Genomic DNA, 24,376 nt, shown 5'->3' with positions numbered 1-24,376 from the left:
GCAAAACGTACGATATGGACCCTGGATGAGAATATTTGTATTATAACCATGAATGAACCATGCAACCCATTCACAGGGTTAAATTAACGTGAACACGGCCTCTTTCCCCAAATTAGTCAACCAACAGTGTTCAGCCTAGGACACCACATCCACCAGTTGGAGGATGCAACAGTTCCGAACAGTTCCTGTGAGTTTCCAGTTGATCTAAAGAGAAACCTCCCAGAACAGCATGAGATCTTTAACACATAGTGGATTAACGTCTTGCCCGTTTTATGGTTTAATCCTTTGTTGCTGTGGACAACAATACAGTTAGTTATATAAAACATTTCAATTCAATTCGACGCGAAGGACAGTTTCCATATGGTTAAACATTTCACTAACCAATTTTTGACATTTGAAATTAGGATCAGAAAACTGTCTTTTAGGATTGAGAATCAGATATGTTCTGTATCTTTCAACATTATAAGTTGTTTGTCGCTGAACAGCAAAGAACACTTACCATCACCAACGTGAACCTTTCCAACTGAGCGCAGTCCAATTAACGTGTTTGCTTTGCTCAGCCGCAAAAGGTAAAGCGACCTAAAACGACGACTTTTTCTTACTTGAACGAAATTCAGCGACGTGTATAAATTTGTACACACGGCGAAGACTCTCTGCTTGACTATTTACAGCCCGTACACGTGGTATGCGCGTTTCTCTGCCATTGGTCGTTTGCCTTGTCTGTCTTCACGCAGCGCCGCGTCAAGTTACGTTACGAGAAAAGGCACGTGGCGTTTACGTCTGTCATTGTGGAGATTATTGAAGCCTAATGGTGCCATACCATGTTGAAATATGCGCGATAACAAATTGATATTTTTCTGGCAGCAACACATAAAATTTGGTCGTGACAAAATTGCATGTAAACGCGTTCTTAAGGTTTCTGCCAATGGGAGACCTTAAATCTGGTCATGTATGCATATTCATAAAAAGAATTACAACCAGCCAATGACAGCCAAGGTGCATGTGAAGCCTCCACACTTTCCTTGAGTTCAATCAACCTTTATTTAATCTCGGAGACCATTGAGGGTGACCCTCATTTACAATGTTGCCGAGTTGATACAGAACAAGGGATTGATAATGTGTAAGAACATATCAAATAATACGAGTAAATTTACTATAAAAAATACTCAAATCAGGTAAGTATAAAAAAGAAACATTAATAATAAAAATACAGTAGAAAATATAAAACAATAATTAAAACGTAGCTAAAATGTAAAAGTTAATCAAATCAAAATAAAATAAAAGGAGAATAAGATCAAAAAATAAAAATGACGAAAATAATAATAAAATAAGCATAATTAAAATAAGAATAAGAATATGAATAATGATAAATAAACAAACAAATAAATAATAAAATAATTAAAATAAGACAATAATGGTAAAAAATCAGGTAAAACAGTTGCAGGCAGAGTGGAGGTGGATAGAGAATAAAAATTTAAAATGACTGAGTGACAACAGTTTTAGTGTTTCCTGTAGTGAGTTCCAGCTCGTTGGTGCACTGTAACTAAAAGCAGATTTTCCCAGTTCAGTAAAAACCCTCGGTACCTGGCATGTGATCCAACCACTGGAGCGAGTCTGATAAATACCATTATTTACAGACATCATTGAAGTAATATATTGTGGCAGAGTGTTTTATAAATAAAAATAAACCAATGCGTTTCCCGCCGTGCTGCTAGTGAGGGCCAACCCACTTTTTCATACAGTCTGCAGTGATGAATGTTATATGGGTCTCCAGTAATAAACCTCAGTGCAGAGTGATAGACAGTGGTTTGAGGGCAGACCATTTTTGTAAATTACATCACCATAGTCCATGACAGATAGTAAGGTTGCCTCAACAAATCTTTTTCTTGCATACATGGGGAAACAGGATTTATTTCTATATAGATAACCGAGCTTCTGTCTACATTTGCCAACCAATTTATTAATATGGGATTTAAAAGTGAGCATATCATCCAGCCATATACCAAGGTATTTATACTCTGTGACTTTCTATGTTGGATCCTGCCAGCGTAGTGATATTTATAGAATTAAAATCAGTATTAGTAGATCTGGAAAACAGCATGTTTTCTTCACATTTAAAACCAGTTTATGTTTACACAAAGCAATCTGAAGGACATTAAATGAGCATTGTAGTTTTCTCATTGCAGCATAAACAGAGTCAGCTGAACAGTATAAAACCGTGTCATCTGCATACAGGTATACTTTGCAGTCTGAGGCAGAGGCAGCAAGTTCATTAATATATATATTGAATAAAACTGGGCCCAAAATTGAACCTTGTGGTACTCCTTTGGGTATAGTCAAAAAATCTGATTTGTAATTACTCAGTGCTATGCATTGTTGTCTGTCTGAATGGTAATTTTGGGTCCATTTTAGTGCATTTGTATCAAAGCATTTGTATCTTTTGTAAGTTTCTTAAAAAAAGAGTGTGATCAACTGTATCAAAAGCCTATGATAAGTCAATAAAAATGGCAGCACAATGCTTCTTCCTGTCTATGGCCATATAGAGATCATTTAAAACCAGTGTGGTAGCAGAGATGGTGCTGTGTCTTTCTCTAAAGCCAGATTGATAATTAAACAGGACAGAATTTTCGTTTAGAAAAGATTTAAGTTGACTATTTACTAGAAAGCTGAGGGGATGCATGGCCAAAAAAACAACGCGTAAATTAAAATAAAATAAAACAAGCAGTCCATAGTCCGTAATCTAGGGTAATCAGTGCAGGGGCTCAGACAGATAAAAAATTAGCACTTAAAAAAAGGCTTAAAAATTTAAAAAACAAAAGCTGGGCTAAAAAAAAAGGCTAAAAGCTAGGCTAAAAACAAAACAGCTTAGCAGTGGTGCCTGACGGTCTGCTCTGACTGTCTGCTCTGACGCTATTATTCAAAATATAGATTATTTGTGATGTAGTGAGGCACTTGCCTACCGAACTGCTAGTCAGATTGCATCATCATCTGCAAGCTGAAATAAAAGGGCCTTGTCTAGAACCGTACTACCATTCTAAATAGTATGTTGGTTTAGCAATAAATTCATTAGGTCACTGTACACTAATTAATTCATTATGATATGTACATGATATATACTTTGTGTAGCTTGGATGCAGTCAAGGTGATTTTTATGTTTAGGTTGGCCAAACATTTTACTGGGGATAACCAGGAGACCTTAAAAGAAGAAAAATCAGGAGGAATAATGTTTTCAACCAATAAATAGTGGCTTTACAGAAATTTCGTTTGAGCTGCAATCGCATATGTGGGGACTGCACAGAACTTTTCAAAAAGGTAAAGGTAATTTTTGTAAATTAATCTCATCTAATCCAAAAGATTATTAGCAACTATGAATAAACACTATGAAGGGAGCAAAACCCTGTAACCTTTTTCGCGCCATAATCAAAGTTGCCACTGAATGTCTCTAAACACTTTTTAAACCAGCATTACGCAGCCCACTATGGACTTTTCTGTTAGCAAGCTGTTTGCTTACTTTCTGTGTTTGTATGAAAATACAATACAATGTCCTGTAACCACTTATCAAGCAACATGTATGAAAAATAATTTTATGTGATGCACAAAAGGCTGCCAAACTATACTGATTTACACCTTGTACCTATGCTCACTGGCCATTTTATCAGTTCCTCGCCCAGCAATGGAAAGGGACCACTGCTGACCACATATTACTTGGGTGCTCAGCACAGCAGTGACAGTGATGTGTGTAGCACTGGCATGTGCATCAGAAACAGCACTGTTGCTGGGGATTTTGTACACCTTAGTCACTGCTTGGATAAGAATAGTGTTGACAGGCAAAAATATTGACTACTGATGAAGGGCTAAAGAATGACTAACACAAATGTTGCAGACAAAAAGATGAGCTGTAATTTCTGACTGTACACCTACAAGGCAAATGAAAAAGGTACGTTTTCAAATAACATGAATGCGATGCATTCTTTTCTATAGAGAACTATACACTGATCAGGCATAACATTATGACCACCTCCTTGTTTCTATGCTCACTGTCCATTTTATCAGCTCCACTTACTATATAGGTGCACTTTGTAGTTCTACAATTACAGACTGTAGTCCATCTGTTTCTCTGCATACTTTGTTAGCCCCCTTTTACCCTGTTCTTCAGTGGTCAGGACCCCCATGGACCCTCACAGAGCAGGTACTATTTGGGTGGTGGATCATTCTCAGCACTGCAGTAACTCTGATGTGGTGGTGGTGTTTTAGTGTGTGTTGCGCTGGTCTGAGTGTATCAGACACAGCAGTGCTGCTGGAGTATACAGCAAAAGCAATTCCAGAACAACACTAGGTATTACTAGTACACCAAGCAGCCATTAATAACCCTATTTTATGGATACCCAATACTCTACAGTAAATGTATTTAATAAATTGGCCTATAAATGTACAGTGTAAAAACCCCAACAACACCGCTGTTCTTGATACATTTGTACCAGTGCCACACACTACCTTGCCTCTACTTTGTCAGGTGTATTTCATAAATGGAACAAATGTCTACTTCCTTTAAGACAGAAATAAAGTTAAGACATTATGAATTTGTGGTTAACTGGGTAATTATTTCTCAACTCTTTTATTTGTGGTGCAAGCATGGATGAGAAGAGCTCTGTACAAGATCTGTTCTATCAGATCTTGTACACAGCAAATAACACATTGGTTATCGAAGAACAACACATACTGATTTTTGTAATGTTGACATCCATTGAGCAACAGTTCTGTGGATGCAAATGCCTTTTTGATAAGAGAGGTCAACAAAGAATGGCCAGAGTGGTTGGAGCTGACAGAACTCACCACTCTGTGCAATTTTGGTGAGCAGAAAAGCAGCTCAGAATACATGTGCTGAACCTTGAGGTGGATGAGCTACAACAGCAGAAGATCATGTTAGGTTCAAATTCTGTCAGCCAAGAACAGAAAGCTTAGGCTGCAGTGGGCACAAGTTCACTAAAACTGGACAGTTGAAGTCTAGAAAAAACCAAGTCTGATCTGATGAATCTCAATTTCTGCTGAGGCACACAGATGGTAGGGTCAAAATTTGGCACTGGCAGCATGTATCCATGGATCCAACCTGCCTTGTGTCAACAGTCCAGACTGGTGGAGGTGGTGTAATGGTGTAGGGAATGTTTTCTTCTAACTTCTAACATCTTCTAACGGAAATTTCTAGCATGATAATGTTACAAAGCAAAGGTCACCTCAAACTGAGTTGGCCTATCCAGTCACTGCATCTGAATCCAACAGAGCACATTAATTGTCGGATTATTATAGCTTGAAGTGACTGACAGAGAATGTTCTTTCTTTAAACGGCATATAAATAAGTTAGGGTTATGATTTACACTTCTGTGCAACACAGATATTATCTAAAGGATATGTCCTTTTTCTCTGTTTTTTTTTATTTTTTTTTTACTTATAACTGATTTTTCAAATATAGTACTTTTCGCAATTTTGTTTCAGTAAAAATGGTAAATAAAAAATATTTAGTTTATTTCTTTACGGATACACACCTGATTTTATTTATTATTTAGTAAAATATGAATAATTTTTACTGATTTCATTAAATTATAGAAAAAAAATTGTATATAACAGTGTGGACATAATAACAGTAACAGGATGGGAAAAATACAGATATACAATAATGTGGATTGTTTTCATGGTTGGTACATGAACCCATGAACTCATGAACCTACTTAATAGTGGTACAAGTTGTGTTAGGTTATAGAGATGACTACAGGCCAAAAAAAATTCTCAGGGCACATTATGGAACAACAGTGGGGGCCTGGTGGGAATGGAGGTAGGAGTAGCCTGAGCACTGATTGACAAACTCTTCAGACATTCAATGTCCATAAAGAGTACTCCCCCACCCCCAAGTAAGTAATGGTGTGTTTGAAAAGTCCTCATGAACTCGCAAATCTCTGCACAATTTAAGGTAAGTGTGTGGTGATTTGGGAATGCATATAAGCTTCCTTCACTTGTGGGTTAGATTAGCCTGTAGAACCTGGACCTGTAGTGCAAAGCTAAAGATTTGGGGTAAAAGGAAAATTGTGCATGTTTTGTTTTTGGCAGACCCATTCCTTCAAGATCCTAGTCTCCTGCAATAACCGTGTTTTTGGTCCAGTTGATTTTTATTCTGCATGTTACTGTACATGTATATACGGGAAATTATTGTCTATATGTTGTTATTAGTTTAAGATAGAGCACTGAGCACTAGTCACACAGGCCTGAGATTGAGGTTTGTATTTTCACTGTAAATTTTGCATTTGGGATGGATAAACTGCATGCAAAACCTAACACGTCCTGAAGAGGTGACAAGATGTGCAGACACATGCATTCGTTTTTATTACCATAGATCAAATGGACGGTGATTCCTGGAGAATTCGGTGAAGTGGATAGAGAAACTTCAAGATACATATAGCCAAAGTTGTTTTTCTGCATTTCTACACTTCAGCAGTCACTGTAGTCGATTCAGCTACTACCAAAGGGGACACCTAATCTGGCTCTGAAGGATTGATTTAATATATTTGGAAGTAAAGCAGCTTCCCTTGTAATTTTGAGACTGACTGACTGGTTAATACTCAGTTTACTGTGGTTAACTATTTTTCGAGTGATGACTACAACTGTTTAAGAATTTCCTGGAATTGAAAGGAATACACAGAGAAAATGTATCTATTTAATTTGTGTTCCAAGTTTTTGGATAAAAAAAGAGTTTTCAAAGTTATTAGAGCCACAGTATGTGATATTGGCATGCATGCAAACGACAGTTAGGCCAGTTTGAGTGAGGGTACAGAATAAAAACCTTTATTGAACTGCATGATCTTTTCTTTCCTCTAATAAGAGTTACACACTTTGACATATCAGTGATTTATGTACAGTGTTGTGCATTAACAACAAATGTTATCCAACCACAGACAGATAAAAGATTTTCAAGTCCTAATCTAATTCCCAATATGTAAAGACTCATTTGGTCAGTAAGATTAGGCTGGTGCATTGATTCACAAAACTGACTCTCTACACTCTTGGCTTTTGGTTCAAGTTTGCTGGCAAATGGCTAAAGCTCACATTTTGAAAACTATGCATTAGTTTTCCTGTATTACCAAAAGCCTCTCTTTATTATAACATTGTAGACACTATACATATCACACACTTCTAAAAGTAAATCTTAACCTTTCTGTTAGCTTACCTGTATTAGCATCTTCAGAGAACTACTTCTTCCCATATATATCATTAAAACGTTAATACTTATTTCACAGTGAAATATAATTGCAATGATATCTATTATCTGTTTGAATTAAAAAAGCTATTTCTTTTTTTTTTACATCGTATCTGCAAAATGACAAGCAGATAATGTACATATATAGTCTTAAACAGAAATAAAATAGACAAAACAAATATTATACTTGTGGGTGCTTGCTAACATTGGCAACTTTAATACACTAAAATGGTTAGTGGATAAATACACACTTAATGATGTTTCTTCAAGAGTTCTTTAGTAACGAAATTGGTTCAATATAGAACCATGAACACTCAAGGAACCCTTTGCATGATTAAGTGAAAGAGTTCTTCAGATTGATGCAGAATATGCTGTAGATGGTTCAATATAAAACCTTTTTGAAAGGGATCCTATATAGCATAAAAAATGGTTCTTCTATTGTTTCAAACTTGACCTTGTAACAATAGAATAACTCTTTTGTGCTATATAGAACCCCTTTCAAAAAAGGTTATATACAGAACCATCTACAGCACATTCATCAATCTGAAGAACCCTTTAATCATGCAAGCATTCTTTAAGTGTTCAAACCATTTTCTTTACTAAACAACCCTTGAAGAACCATCACTTTTGAGAGTGTAGGCAAATGATTTTTTAAAAATAAGGATTGTCAAACGTTTGAATCCAAGTGATTACTACTAAGGTTTGTTTATACCATAATACAAAACATTTAGTAAAACAGTACTACACTAAACGAAAAGAAAAACCTGTGCATTGTTGTAATTCTTTTTATACTTAATCTTATGAATTACCTTATAATGTCACAGTGTTTGACTGGGTATCTAGGTTAAGAGGCCATCAGGTAGATACAGAGTGAACCATTCAAATACAAATGCATGTTAATATGTATTTTTGGCTGTGTGAACACTGTCTATTAATGTACACAATGAAAAAGTTAAAAAGCTCAGTACATTTTGGTGTGTGTTATCACCTACATATATGTTTTCTCTGGTCACCAAATAAGGAAAAATAAAATGTTTCCCTCTTTTCTTTCCTGGTCCTCCAAAACTTTCTCCAGTCAGTATTATCATAGACTTGTGCTAAATGAATAGATGAATAAGGGTTCTTAGAGGTCTGAAATATGTAGATACAATGGGCCTCATTCACCAATATCTTCATAAGTTTTTTATTTAAATTGTTCTTCAGGATGGTCCTCAAGAAGTCTACGTCAGGTTCATGGCATGGTGACTGCACCTTTATGCTCTTGAGTGTTGTAGATTCTGTACTTACCTAAGAACAAATCCCAAATAAAAAAAACCTTGGTGAATGTCATAAAACTGCATAAGTGGGTTATAAGAAGAAATTTCTTTTAAAGAATGGTTAGTGAATGAGGCCCAATGTCTTAAGGGGTAACGGGCACTTGATGGACGATGGGAGGATCCTTGATTTGCAGGCCTTCCATCCTTTTTTCTTCTGCAAAGATGAAAGATGATCTTCCTACTACACTATGAGGGTAAAAAGACAAGCAGAAAGGAGTAAGAAATGTTTGCAGTTATAATTGCTGTTCTCGTTTAGCAATGAATAACTGGAAAATTGTTTTAAGTATGAATTTTTACTACTCACTTTTTTTAGGCAGTTCCACCTTCTGTCAAAGAGAGAGAGAGAGAGAGAGAGAGAGAGAGAGAAAGGAATGTAAGCCTTTAAGTGCAAAAAAAGAAATCTTCACACCAATCTTAAGGCGGTCAGTTTTTAAATGGAAATCTACTTTTCAAAAAAAGCTTAAATAAAGACAGATAAAAGACCTTTAAAATCATTGTGAATAAAATCACCAGCATCCACTAAATGCAAATTTTGTGTAAATGACTACATTTCTTATCTTTCCTTTGACAACCGGTCACCAGCCCTGCTCCTGGAGATCTGTCTTCTTGCAGACTTTAGCTCCAACCCTGATCAACCAAACCTGATCCATCTAATCATTGCCTTCAAATGTTCTTGATGAGCGGAATGAGGTCTGTTAGATTTAGGGTTGGAGTTGAAACCTGCAGGAACATCTCCAGGTGGAGGGTTGGTGACTTCTTTTGACCATAAAAACATTCTGGTGTAAAGTTAGTTTTGCAAACTTATTCCTCCATTTCTCAGGACTACAAACACAAAACACATGTAACATGTAAACTGTTTACATCTACCATCTTTATAAATGAAATATATCCAAAGATGGAGACATTTTATCTTTTTTCAAAATGAAAGTACAGAAATACTTATGTGTACAAGGCTGTTTGAAGCTTGGGCTGTGAGGAATAAAGGGTCAAATGAAATCATCCAATGAACAATTATATAACATACAAACTCAATTCCACAAAAAAAACGGGACAGAAGGTAAAATGCAAATAAATACAGAAAGCAACACATTCCCAAAAAAGTTCGGATGAGGCAATTTAAAATTAGGAACATTTTTTGGAACATGCTGCAGGCATCAAATTTAGAATCAGCGTATATTTACAAAAAACAATTCAGATCATAAGGTAGAACAAAATATTGTTTTGTAACAATATTTAACAATATGTAACACAAGTCAAACAGAATTTACAAATCACCGCTATCTGTTTTTATTACCATTACACATAGTCCCAACATTTCTGGAATTGGGTTTGTAATATTACATCATATATATATATATATATATATATATATATATACAGAAATATTGCCACCCTTCTTGAAAATGAGCTAAATTAATATAAGAACATAATATATGAAGAAACACACACACAATAAGTGATACTAAACAAATGGCTATGGGCCTCATGTGTTTATTGTGTAAATTTTTTCTGGAACAAAAAAGTTTCCTTTAGTAACACAAATTTTCATAAAAATTCAGTTTCCATAAATATCACAGCACTCCGCCTCTTTCTGTAGTGTTTATTAAGGTTGGAGAACACTTGTGATGGGGTCTTGGACCAATCTTCCATGCAGAACATTTCCAACTCATTGACATTCTTGGGATTTCTCTTGTGAACTGCCCTCTTCAGTTAAGACAACAGATTTTCAATTGGGTTCAAGTCTGGACACTGAGATGGCCATTGCAAAACCAAGCATGGCCCAGTTTCAGCCCTCTGGCAGAGGCAACCAGATTTTCAGCTAAAATGTTCTGGTATTGAATGGAATTTATTATGCCACTGACTTTAACAAGAGCCCCTGGACTACTAGCAGCAAAACAGCCCCAAAGCATCTAAGAGACACCACCATATTTTTCTGTGGGTACGAGGTACTATTCTTAATCACTCTCTCTTTTTTTGCCAAACATGACAGTGGTGTGCATGGCCAGAAAGCTCAATTTTTGTCTCATTTGACTATAACACACAATTCCTGTTGTAAGTCCAGTGTTGCTTGGCAAAGTTCATATGCTAGGATTTGTGTCTTGGTCTCAGGAAGGGCTTCTTTCATTGAATCAATCCAAAAAGCTCCTGGTCATGGAGGTGGCATCTCACTGTTGAAATTGAAATGGTGAAACCCCAAGATACAACTAAACTTTGCAGTTGTGAAACTATGATTTTTGGGCTTCTCTTTGACTGGTTTAGCATCCTTCTCACTGTGCGTGGCTGCAATATGCGTCTAATATGTCTCCTTTCAACTGTTCAGAGTTTTTTGAAACTTCTTTACTATAGCCCTCATTGTGCTTACTGACAATATCAACTGCTGACCTATTTTTTTTTGTAGCCATTGCCCAATCTATGCAGCTCAACAACTTTTTCTCATTTGAGCTAAGAGCTCTTGGGTTTTACTCATTTTGATGGATGACAAAGGGATTTTACCTGTGTGTTACCTCATATACCTTGGTGAAACAGGAAGTGGTCATAGACAACAATAAAGATCCTGGACACACTAAAAGCCATATTAATAAACATTTTTTTTTTTCCCCAAAGACAAACATCCCTTTGGTTTTATTTGTATTTCTGTATAAATGTATATTATTTATATTCTGCAAGGGTGCCAATATTTCCGGAGTATATATTGTATTAGGAACAAACACACATATACACATGGGGCAGTCGTGGGCTGACAGGTATGTGGCTGAGGAGCGCTTGAGAAAGGCACCCAACCCCCAACTGCTCCCCGGGTGCTACGGACAGGGCTGCCCACCGCTCCAGGCAAGTGTGCTCACTGCCCATTAGTGTGTGTCTTCACTCTAGTATGTATGTGGTGTTTCTAATGCTAGATTATAATGTTTCTATATGCAATGATTCTTACCCTTGCTCTCAGCCAGAAGTTTTTCAGCCATCAGCCCATCCTGCCTGTTGCCCAGCACAAATGCCAAGAACGAGAGGATGAGTGCGTCCAGAATGCCCATGATGGCTAGGATGTAGGCCCAGCGAACAGAGCAGGCGCCTATGGTATATTTGCCTGTTTGCTCTCCACACAGCCGTCTCACTTCATCCGAATCCCAACCATCAGGGTAGATCATGCAGCCCAGCACCAGACACACACCTTAATCAAAAAAGACAGAACAGTGATAAATGGGAGGAAAATGGAAAGAAAAAGGGAGTTGAGGTAAAATAAGTATACAGAATCATGAAAACGGAGGAAAAATTCATTAGTAGATATCTTTCTTTTGGAGTTTCAAAAGCTTTGACTGTTCATCACCTTCTTTCATTTCTCTAACTGTACCACACCCTTCAAAAATCTATTTTTTTCAAGATGCTTGCCATCAAGCTACCCGCATAAAGCAGCCCCAATATAATAGCAACTGCTAGCCTAGCAAAAGGCTGATTATAAAAGATTACAAAAAAGAGATTTTGGGGAAAGAATAGGTGCTGCATACCAGACAAATGCTTTCAGAAATTTGTATCCAAACTCAGGACCTCACAAAATAAGTAAATACAAATAAAATCAAATTCATCACTGTCAGGAACATAACAAAAATCATTATTCCATTACTTATAGCCTAGTCTGTGGTTACCCACAGCATAGTGCCACTGGAAAGCAACATAGCTTGTCCATTACTAGCATAAGCAAGTTTATTAGAAATTTAAAAACTGAGCAAACCTTATATTTGATGGTACCTGTGTGTAGGGTAGACTGGAGTCACTGCTACACTCTGTTAACACTGTGTGCTGTAATCAGTCTCTCTCAACAGAACTAAATGTCTCTGTGTTTTTTTGCTGAGCCGAACAACTGCCCATCCTGTGCAGTCTGATGCTGTTGCTTCATCTGCCTTGATCGGGTGCCCACTGCTTGCCTGCCTTCTGGACCAGTTTGACCACTATGGAGATTCCTCCTGTACAAAGCTATGCAAACCTCACCTGCATGCCACTGACCCTCCTGATGACACTGCTGTTGCACAGACTTGAACTATTTAATCACAGCCATTGCTTCACCTACTAAGGAGAAAATCTTATTCTCTCTTCATATTGCTCTTGTATAATTGTTTTGCTGTCTGGTATCGGCCAGAGGAGGATGGGTTCCCCTTTTGAGTTTTGGTTCCTCTCAAGGCTTCTTCCTCTTGCTTCTTCTTCATTTGCTTCTTGTTTTTCATTGCCACTGTCGCCATTGGCTTGCTCATGGGGGCTTGGACCCTGATTTTTCTATAAAGCAGCTTTGTGACAACGGCTGTTGTAAAAAGTGCTATATAAATAAACTTTGACTTGACATTTATGGTAAAGGTTCAGCATCCAGCACAGGGCCAGAATCCGTAGACCTGAAAAGAGGTATGCAACTATGGGTTGAAAAAGCATGTTTAGGATTATATGACTTAAAAAGGTATGTCAGGAAATGATTGGAGTGGGCCAGGCTTTATTTACTGTTGCTACAGTATGGGCACTACATATGTTTTGGGCTTTATCTAAAGTTAGAGAACCTGGACAACCCTCTGTAAAGGTTTCAGTGCTCTAGCAGTGGTTCTTTACCAGGTAGCCAGTTCTAGATTCATCCAATGGTTTTTGTACTAGGATATTCATGCACAACTGCTGATCAAAAATAGAGCAAAAAGCCAAAAACTACAAGAGACTGGCAATCCTGTGGATAAAAACATCTTGTGGATCAGAGGGCTCAAAGGAGAATGGTAAGAATCATGCAAGCAAAGAAATGGGGCACCACCAGATCAATCACATTCAAATTCAAAACTAGTGTACAGAATCTCACTTCAGAATGCACCACATATTGGACTGTATCAAAAATGGGCTACAACAGCCAAAGAGTATATTGGGCTCTGATGTTGTTATTGACAAACAAAAATCTCCAGTAGGCAGGCACAAGAGCATGAAAACTAGACTGCTATGGTGTGCTTGCCAGGATAGTTGGTTGTCTTTCTAGGTTATCAGTCTACCTTGTAGAACTGACAGTAAAGAAATAATACATATGTTTATATCTTTTCAAACCAACTTTGCAATGGGTTTATTTATAGCCTGAAAGAAAATTCTCAGAGGACGCCACTTGGTCTACAAGCTGGTACCATTCACATGTGGTAGGGACTTGAGGTTTCCTACCTACCATGAGAGCTGTCTGGATCCACCTAGAATCATAACCAGACAGGCAATCGAGATCACAAAACACATATAGGTATAGGCTTGGCCATCAGAGGTACTGTACATCAACTGTTGTTTCTATATTTTCATTAAATCCCGAGTTGCAGGGCAGTCTTACAAGAAGTGAACTAGTGTGCCCTCCTGAGGGCACCTCCAACAGTCAACAATCCTAGCTTTGAGAGAGTTCAATTGAAACAAATTAGTCTAGTTCTAATTTCCCTGGATATAATTTTGGATGTCTTTAGTATATGCCATACCTCATTAGTAAGGAAACATTTAAATCTTTTTCACAATATGATTTTATTACAGATGACTCGATAGACCTCTGTAGTTAAAGGCAATAATACTTGCCTGCTTCATGGTCAAGCCCAAATGTTATTCCTGATACTTTGCCTGCAGGGGGCCAGCATCCAACCCACAGGCAAAACACTGGAGATTTGGAAATACTTTCAAATCTGAGTAGAGGGCAATCCATATTTCTGACATAAACTCTCAAAGGATTTCAGAGAGTGTACATGCTGCTCTAAAGCCATACTGCAACCATTCCCTCCAACTTTAAAAACTTGCTAACACATAATTTAGAATTAAAACCACCTAGCCTTGACAGTCTGCCCCATATTTACTAGATGTGATATGAGGTGACTCAAATTCTTCTGGATAAGCACAGAAAGGAGACAATTAATAACAAGTAGGGCACTGCATTCACAGCTCTCTATGCTTGACCAGGATGAGGCCTTTTTCAAAGGGAGTGACCACTGGGACAGGTGTCTTACACAGAAAGCACAGTGATACAGCAAAAGATTAGGAATATCTACCCCGTCCTGATCTACTGGTTATTATAATGCATATAAAATTAAACAAGAATGTTTGTCATTCCACAAAAACAAATTACATAATTTCTGAAATTCATGAAAATCTTTCAAAGGGACAGAATTTGAGTATTTATCATAATTACATCAATTATATTATGATTACATAATTATTAGTCACCCTAACAACACTGGCCTTTCCTCATAGCAAAAAGGTAAAGTGGGCGACCACTTGCCGATAACTTATTTATAGCGGGCAGGGAGGGATTCCATACTGACTCAAATCTGACAACTTGGGGGAAATATAACACCCAGATATTTTATTCCTTTCTGGGGCCATAGATAATGGAAATGAAAGACTATTTTATGGCATTTAGACTAGTTTTTTCAGTTTGATACAAATATTAAAATATCATCGGAAAAAAGAAATCATTTGTGAGTTACTGAACCAATCTTGATTCCAAGAAACTCTGCAAGTGGCTATAATGCCAGGGCAAATGAGAGCTTGGACAGGGGGCCCCCTTTGCATGTTCCACATGCCAGATGAAAGTATGCTGAAAAGAATCAGCTTCTGGCAACCGTTGCAACAAATCACCAAAATCCAAAGGGCTTTAGCCTCAGGAATAAACAACTCAACCTTTTAAGTATCCAGTGACAGGGCAGCTATGGGCTCCTGCTAATTCCACACGTAACTCATAATATCAATGAATTTCCTAATGTTGTCTACAGAAGACAAAAAAAGCTAGCCTTTACTGAACTCGTGGCACTACCACTTCATCTAATCTCTTTGCTAAATTATTTGCATGACAATTAAAAAGACTGGCCTATACCTTTGACAATTTTTTGGTCTTTACCCTTTTTAAGGATTAGAGAGAATAATGTCTGAAATAAGGCAGTGGGAAGAAAAACATTTTAAAAAAGATTTTGCATCCACGCTGGACAAGTAATGGTCTCAACTCAACTGGGCTGGATGCCTTGCCAGCAGTTAAGTGTATGACATCTTCTATTTCAATATCAGACATAACTTTGTTAAGAGCTTCTCTTTGTTATATTGTTAAAATAGATAAATTTATTTATCAAAAAAATGCCTTAATCTCTACCTCCCTTGCCAGTGATTCAGTGCTGTAAAGGTTTGTATAGAAATAAAAAAAATACTCATTAATATCTTTTATAGAGGTTCTTAGCACTACATTTTGATCTGTTATGGCCAATGGCTCTGAAAAGAGACAATTCCACTTTTTGTGATAGAATAAGGTTGGTTCCACAACACTTATCTTCTGCTCTAATTCAAACTGTTTTGCTGTTTTATTACTTTCTTATAAGTATAGCATTGTAATATATGTCTCCTCAAAAGAGCCTTCCAATCAAAAGTGCTTCCATGGGGCTGTAAGCAAATAAGTCTCAAATTATATCCTAATCTCAGCACTAAGCACTGTCCTAAATGCTCCATCCATAAGTAAGTTTGAGTTCACCTCGAGATTTCACCTCGCGAGATTTTATTGTTGATGTACATGACAAAACTGAAGGTATTAACATTTAAGAGAATTTGCTGAGGTTAGGAGAACAATTTATAGTCTCTTGCTGTAGGATTTAAGAGACAGTATAGATCTATGGATCCCAATGCACACTGTAAAAAATGAGAGGTTAGCTCAACTTAAAATGATATAGTAACTGATTACATGGCTTTTCTTGAGTTGACTCAACTTGAGGACACCAGAGCTCAAACTCAAACTTCTTAGTTGAGTCAAAAATTCTCTCAGCTACTGTTTCTAGGTCTCCATCTCAGTTAGATAAAAAAAAACTGTGTTTTTTTTACTCAATTTCTCCACTAGCTTGCACTCATTCTATCTCACAGTGCCTTCCAGCATATTTTCCTCTTTGACTTCCAGATGTGGACCACTATGGTATTGTTGGGAATCAAACTCACAATCTCCTGATGTTGAGAATTTACATTGCTTCATGTGTTCCTGAGTGCTCCAAAGGACTAAGCAGTCAACTCCTCAGGAGATCGTGAGTCCCAGCAACGCCATAGCCGTCCATAAGTGTGAATTCAAAAGGAAAAGCTGTCTAGCAGTATTGGGTGATGGAAAGAGTCCTGGCTAGTAGGGAAGTTGAGTATAAAAAACAAATTCATTTTACTTACTGAGATGCAGAACTAAAAAATTAAGAGAACTTAACCTAAGAAGTTTGAGTTGTGTCCTCAAGTTGAGTCAACTCTAAAAAAAGCCATGAAATTAGTTTCTATATCATTTAGAGTTGAGCTGACCTCTCATTTTTAACAGTGCATCGCAAAATTTCTTAAGAGGCTTTCCTGCCCTGTGAGGCTGGGAAGTAGATGCTCTGCTCTGATCAAAATTGTTTATCTGTAACTTGATCAAAATCATTCCCTAAAATAAGTGGATAGTTTCCCATATTGTTTGTCCTCCACTCTAAATCTCTAAAAAAGGCTGGCTCATCCAGGTTAGGTGCATAAATATATAGTAATAACATCTAACCCTGAAATTTGGCTTGAATAAGTAGAATCCTATCTTACTCTTTGACTCTATAGCACATTTAAATGATAGAGCACTATTAACAAGAATAGCCTGGTCCTAGTAGACAAGCCAAGCCTTTGGCAGCTAGGAGGATAATATCACCACAGTGATCTATTTCAATTATGTTTGCAACATATATTCAAGGCAAATGTGTAAAGGCAAAAACTAATACATAACTCAAGAATAACATCTGACAAGAATTTTGCTTAGTCTTTACATTTACAGTATTCCAGAAAAGCTTGAAAACCCCTCTGGAAATTCTCTTGAGACTCCCAATTATCCACTCAGGCACTACTTCCAAAACTGGAATTTTGATGGACTACTCCACATCTTGACATACAGTGTCATACACAAAGGTAGAGACAAATCTCCCAAGGAGTAATTTTTTAATCATATTGTCTTAACAAAGAGCTGAGCATGGCACTTTCATTGTTTAAAAGACGAGGGGTGTATCTTTCTGAGAATGTGGGAGCCACTCATGGACCTCTGACCATCCGCACAGCCTGGATTATGTGTCTTAACTATGTAGAAAAGAGACACATGTACTGTGGGTATTTTTTTTCTTCTTCTTTGCATTTCATAATTAAGTTTTTTTTTTATTTTTTACATTTACATTTATTTTACTACATAACATTTTTAAATTATTTTTTCTCCCCCCCCCCTCCTCAATTCTGTGTCCCTTGTTATTGTTAAAACTTGAAAATGAACAATTAAAAAATTTTAAAAAAGCTAGGCAAGCGTGTGGTGAGTCTATGATCAGCAGGGAAAGCATTCTATATACTTGGGTCCCATGAACAGGTGTAGGAGCTAGGTTTGTTTTTAGACCCTCTCCCAACTAAGAGCGGCTCTATCAAATTTGTTGATTTACAGAGATGTTTATCAAGCTGGCAGTTGAAAGAAATGTTTCTTTGAGGTTAGACAGGCTCTTCAGTCAGTATGGAGATGGCCCAACCCTATACAGCAGGCATGTTCAATCTTATCCGAAAAGGGCCGGTGTGGGTGCAGGTTTTCATTCCATGCAAGAAGAGCACAGCTGATTCCACTCATTTAATCAGTTTGTTTCAGTCTTGAAACATCTAATCATGTGTGCCCTTTCTTTGTTGCAATGAAAACTTGCAACCACACCAGCCCTTTGCAGGTGAGATTGGATACCCCTGCTATACAGTATAGACACCCGCCAGTAGCTGCCGCTGTCTCTCCTTAGGTGACAGTCATGTCTTGCCATTCACCTTAGGTGTGGAGTGTACAGCTGGTAGTCATGGAGGGTAAACTATTGAAATAATGTTTCCTCATTTTTTCAGTAGAACATCCAGATGGACTGTAAAACAGCTTCCCTTTGCATCCCTTTTGCTTGTTGTACTTACATAGCACTTAAAAGGTCTCCACCCCCTGCTTTTGCCATATTGCTGTAGCCCAGTCTCCTGCTCACTCAGTTAAAGGTTGGTAATAAGAGACTTTAGATGAGTCTGTGGAAAAGTAGCAAGGATGTGAGCAATTTAGTGAGCACTAGAGGAAATATTTTATTTAACTATTGGGCCTTGTCTTCTTAGAATCCCTTGGAAGAGCAACACCCTAGTAAAGTTTAGAGGGCAGAGAGTGATCAGCTGCTGACTAAATGCCTCAGCTGTGGTTCTCAGTTGCTGGATCATTTGCCTCTGCTGTTATAATAACTGTTGTTGGAAAAAAAACTTTAAAATGTAGGCTTGAGTTGGTGGTGGGCTCTCTGCTGCATCCATAGTTTAGAGAAGGAACTTAAAAGGTTGACCATCTTAAAAACAGCAAGACCTTGTAGAGACACAATGTAAATCAGGAAGCCTTTATACATTGAAAGATGATGACAGGTACTTAGCAAAGAAAGTGTTGATACTCAGGAGAGGGCAAGAATTTAATATGTATTGCTGAGGACACAGCAAACACAACTAATCCAGTTCACGGACTAATTTGCTGATGAGCTGGATCATGGCTGTTGAGGCAAAGAAGAGATCGAACGGTTCAGGGCAAAGCTGAAAAAACACTGTGCTAATAAGAGTGCTAATGTGTTTGGTGTTGACTTCATTCCTGATGTGTTGTTCTTTTTAATTGTAGCAGATAGTTTTGTTAATGATAATGAAGTGCTGTCTAAAGAGCTAACCTGTCGCACTCCCGAATGGTGCAACTGTCTAAGCCACGGCTCTGCAGCATGTGGCTCTTTTACTGCCCTGTTGCAGCTCCACAGCAGAGTTCGATTTTTAGGTTAAAAAATTGTGTTTTGCTGTGAAATAAAGCTCTGCTGATCGTTCTAACATAGTTTCAACAATAAATGGTCTTAAATGTTGAAGTTAACATATATCTGCTAATTCACCCTGAAGATTTGCACGAAGACGGCTGGTTACCACAGCAACACAGACAACAATCTAGTAGTCAACTAGCTAGTAGCCAACGAAAAGGCAAAGAGAAAGATGTAAGATGAACATAATTTAGAGATGAATGAACTTATGTGCATTTATAAACAATCCAGCTGGTTTCCTGAAATGTTTATAATCCGCAGTGATAAACTGGCGCAGTGGGTAGCGCTGTCGCCTCACAGCAAAAATGGCCTGGGTTCGATTCCCAGCTGGGGTGAACAGGGTCATTTCTGTGTGGAGTTTGCATGTTCTCCTGCTGTCTGCATGGGTTTCCTCCCACAGTCCAAAGACATGCAGTCAGGTCAATTGGACATGCTAAATTGCCCCTAGGTGTAAATGTGTCTGACTGTCTGCCCTGTGATGGGCTGGCAACCTGTCCAAGGTGTAATCTGCCTTCTGCCCAATGAAAGCTGGGATAGGCTCCAGCACCCCACTGTGACCCAGAGGGATAAGCGATTTAGATGATGTGTGTGTATTCTTTCTAAGAAATGTCCATGATGTCGCGTTAGCAAAAATAAGTAGTTACTTACTTCAGAGGTCTCGGGGGAAGCCTGTGCTAGGTTTTGCCTTCCTAGCACTGGTGGTGTTGTGTGACTGGGGGGGTCCTAACTGGTGGTAGAACATTGGGAAAAATAAAAAAAAAGGAGCTGACCTGTCGAGAGGCACTAAAATTTTATCTAGCACTGCACAAGGAAGTAGTACCGGCTTATACTTCGCTTAAAAATTGAAGATTGCTCAACACAAACCCAAAAGTGTGTTTTGTTTGTAATGTCCCATGTATGCCCTATCAACAGTTACCAATGTACCAATGCCAGAATTTCTCTTCTTTCAGTGTAAATTGGGAGGTCCTAATCATCAAAGCTTGCGTAAGATGCATATCCAGTAGTAGTAAATAAGATGCTTATATCCTTGGGTGTCCAATCCTATCTGCAAAGGGCAGGAGCCCCTACGAACAGTCATTTGAAGATTTGATTAAACAAGTGGAACCGCATGTGTGTCTGCTTGGTTGGGATGAAAACCTGCAGCCACTCTTTTGTGGATAAGATTTGACACCACTTGTATAATGTATAAATGCTGTCTATAACACAACCTGCATATACTGCTCCAGTTTCACTCATTTCTCACATTTTTAATGCTTTATAACATGTTCCCTGGAACCGAGAAAATGTGCCACAACATAAAGTCATTATAAGACTGTCAGAAGCTGGCTTATTACATTGTCAATTGCAGTTGATAACCCAAAATAGGTTCCAAATTCTGATTATTGCGGTGTTACTTCATGTAATTCTGTGCTAATCAAAATTGCATAAATAAATCTTAAAAGGCATCAAGCTTATACTTTGGTCAGTACAAACAATTGGATAGTCTAATCACAGTATTTGATGAGAAAGATTCAACAAGTTTTAATTTTTCTATATAACTAAGCTTCAGTTTTCAGCAACCATGCCCCACCTCACCCCTAAATTCAACTGAGCATATAAGTGCTTGTAACACAGAAAGGCACCTGCCAGCAGTCATGCTGAAGCACAATACTGCCTAATCTGCTCTGTCTGCACTCCACATATGTTACATAACAGAGCTTCAGCAGAAATAATACAGTAGAAAAAATATGAATCAAGCTAAAATGCAATTTTCCACAAGTCTTTTACACAGCTGTCATGGGCAGTGCCAAAACAATGCATTCCCATACAATTACTCATCAACTTCATTGCAATGTTTTATTTAAACATAAAGAGTTGTTAAACATAGGTCATGTTAGTCATGGATGGAAAAGGTTGTGATGCCTACTGAAAAGTAGTGGGGCTAAATCCTAAGTCTGGGTTGATAAGGTCATTCCCACTCAATAACAGATGAACTGTCACTAAAAGCGAACAGAGAATTTCTGTAGAAAGGATGAACCGAACTAATGATCAACGTCTTCAAGAAGAGACATTTAAAAATCAAAGATGAACTACATCTAAACAAAGAAAAGAAGAGGAAGGTACACAGAGACAGGGGCAGATTGAAAAAAAATGTTTAAAATTGTTTGAAAAGCCCAAAGGAACCTAAATTAGGTTAAAGTAGGTATTTAGGATACACAGTATTTATGTACAAAGTAGGCCCATGAATAAGTTTACAATATCTACATGTAATTTTTTGCCTCGGCAGCCCTAAATATGGGTGAAGCTTGTGTAAGATGCACACAGGGTTGATGTTGCAGGCTCTAGCATTGTAAATAAGTTTACAATATCTTCATGTCTTTGCCTTTTGATTTAAACTCAGCAACCCTAAATTTGGGTGTGGCTTGTGTAAGATGTACACGGGGTTGGTGTTACAGGCTCTAGCATTTTCCAATGATCCAGGGCATTTGTTCCCATATTCTTGGACAAAAAGTACTAGCATTGTTAGAAACTGATATGGCTGATCATGATCTTTTAGATATAAGGAGAGGGACACAGTTCACTAGTTAAAAAAATAAATAAATAAATGAGATTGTATACGAAATATACATATCTAAAATATATAATGTCAGACGTTGATGTTGGACGAGAAGGCCTGGCTCACAGTCTCTGCTCTAATTCATCCCAAAGGTGTTCTATCAGGTGGAGGTCAGGACTCCAAACACCAAACTCGCTCATCCATGTTTTTATGGACGTTGCTTTGTGCACTAGTGAGCAGTCATGTTGGAACAGGAAGGGGCCATCCCCAAACTGTTCGTACAAAGTTGGGAGCATGAAATTGTCCAGAATCTCTTAATATGTTAAAGCATTAAGAGTTCCTTTCTCTGGAACTAAGAGGCCGAGCCCAAGTCCTGAAAAACACCCCCACACCATAATCCCCCCTCCACCAAACTTTAAACTTGGCACAATGCAGTCAGACAAGTACCGCTCTCCTGGCAACCGCCAAACCCAGACTCGTCCATCGGATTGCCAGACAGAGAAGTGTGATTTGTCACTACAGAGAACACGTCTCTACTGCTGTAGAGTCCAGTGGCGGCGCTTTACACCACTGCATTCGACACTTTGCATTGCGCTTGGTGATGTAAGACTTGGATGCAGCTTCTCGGCCATGGAAACCCATTCCATGAAGCTCTCTACGCTCTTCTTGAGCTAATCTGGTGGTCACATGAAGTTTGGAGGTCTGTAGCGATTGACTCTGCAGAAAGTTGGCGACCTCTGCGCACTATGCGCCTCAGCATCTGCTGACCCCGCTCTGTCATTTTACGTGGACTACCACTTCGTGGCTGAGTTGCTGTCGTTCCCAATTACTTCCACTTTGTTATAATACCACTGACAGTCGACTGTGGAATATTTATTAGCGAGGAAATTTCACAACTGGACTGGTTGCACAGGTGGCATCCTATCACAGTACCATGCTGGAATTCAGTGAGCTCCTGAGAGCGACCCATTCTTTCACAAATGTTTGTAGAAGCAGTCTGCATGCCTAGGTGCTTGGTTTTATACACCTGTGACCATGGAACACCTGAATTCAATGATTTGGGTGGGTGAGTGAATGCTTTTGGCAATATAGTGTATATATATATATATTTAATTATTTTATAAAATGGTGAAAAATATAATAAATGACACCAGTGTTTACAGTGTTAGATTTAATAATAATCCCACCGAACAATTACATGTAGTCAATTCCAAAATGATTGGCACCCTTTGTAAAGGTAGATTAAAAAGTCATGAAAAAAGTGTCTGACACTGAAAATATGAGGAAAAAAGAAAAAGTCTAATTTTTAAGTAAATTTAGACTAATAAAACAAAAACCTTTATTTGGGAAATATTGTGACATCGAATTTTATCAATATGACAAGCATTATTCTAAACATATGCAAAATAGTTCTTCTCCATGCTCTCTCTCTCTCTCTCACACAAACACATGATTATTTTAGCTCTTCCCCTCACCTTCCCTGTGGGTTTCTATTTTTGACCTATGACTCTGGTTCCTATTCAGGTATTTGCCCTAGTCATGGCCACATGTTTCCTTAGGCAGCACTTCTTTTTTCAATTCCTCATATTCATAATGCATAATTCATAAAATGAACTAAGGTCACCTTAGTGCAGTGGTCAGACGTTACAATTACACACTGTATTGATCCAAACATGGTTATTGAATATCATAGCAAACATGTGTAATCAATGTGTGGTTCATTTAAAGGGGACATTTTGCAATTTGTACACACTTTTTCTTTTATTCATAGCCACAATTTCTTAATTCTTTCCCACAGTTTTTGTTCTCTCATTTTCTTTTAATCTTGCTCACATTTTCTGTAATTTATGAGTATGTTTTCTTAATTTATTCCCACAATTAACAATTTGTTCTCTGTTTTCTTTTAATCATGCACATTTTCTTTTTAATTGTGCAAAAAAAGTAATCACAAATTAAAGAAAACGTACACATGATTAAAAAAACAAGAGAACAAATCGTGGGATTTGTTTGTCCCTTGGTGTTAGCAAATTCAGCTGCACTTATTCATTAGTGCCCTCGGCACTCTACAGAGATTTCCCATGGCAAAGGACTTTCCCTCTATATCAAATTAAGCTTAATTCAATCTCAGAATGCAATAAAAAATGTATAGCACTGTCATTTTTTAATACTTTATTTTCAGGAAACGGTAACCGATTGTGTCATGCCCACAGTCACATGGTGAGATTTAACACGGTTGATAAAAGGTTGTTATTAGATCAGAAGATTTTTTAAAGTTAAAAAAGTATTAGGCCGCTTTGGGTTCAGAACTGGCCTCTGTCTGTACATACACTTCCTCTCTTTGAACCTCATCCTGCATTTGGTCACACCCCCATTGTTAACTTAAACAGTGCACGACTATTATAGATTTTGAAAATACATAAATAAAACATAGAAAAATACAAACTCCTCTCCAAAACAAGCAAACGAGTCT

General features: G+C 37.8%; 1 protein-coding gene across 2 annotated transcripts in view; it reads right to left on the bottom strand.

Annotated features, from left to right (window-relative positions):
• Positions 1 to 7,829: 7,829 nt before the first annotated feature.
• The window catches only part of LOC118801258 (LHFPL tetraspan subfamily member 3 protein-like), a 34,526-nt gene continuing 17,979 nt past the window's right edge, over positions 7,830 to 24,376 (bottom strand). Inside the window, exons 2-4 of one of the 2 annotated variants that reach the window (XM_036561467.1) lie at positions 11,489 to 11,725; positions 8,864 to 8,885; positions 7,830 to 8,745 (exon numbers count right to left, since the gene is read on the bottom strand). In XM_036561467.1, the coding sequence (XP_036417360.1) occupies positions 8,869 to 8,885; positions 11,489 to 11,725 (254 nt within the window). In that variant the 3' untranslated portion in view covers positions 7,830 to 8,745; positions 8,864 to 8,868. Of the gene's footprint in view, positions 8,746 to 8,863; positions 8,886 to 11,468; positions 11,726 to 24,376 lie in introns of those variants that run through there. The other variant, XM_036561466.1, reaches the window with a different exon arrangement.

Source organism: Colossoma macropomum, unplaced genomic scaffold (assembly GCF_904425465.1).
Source record: "Colossoma macropomum unplaced genomic scaffold, Colossoma_macropomum, whole genome shotgun sequence".
Classification (NCBI taxonomy): Eukaryota; Metazoa; Chordata; class Actinopteri; order Characiformes; family Serrasalmidae; genus Colossoma; species Colossoma macropomum.
Note: the sequence above shows the minus strand (reverse complement) of the source record. Positions and strands in the feature narration are given on the sequence as shown.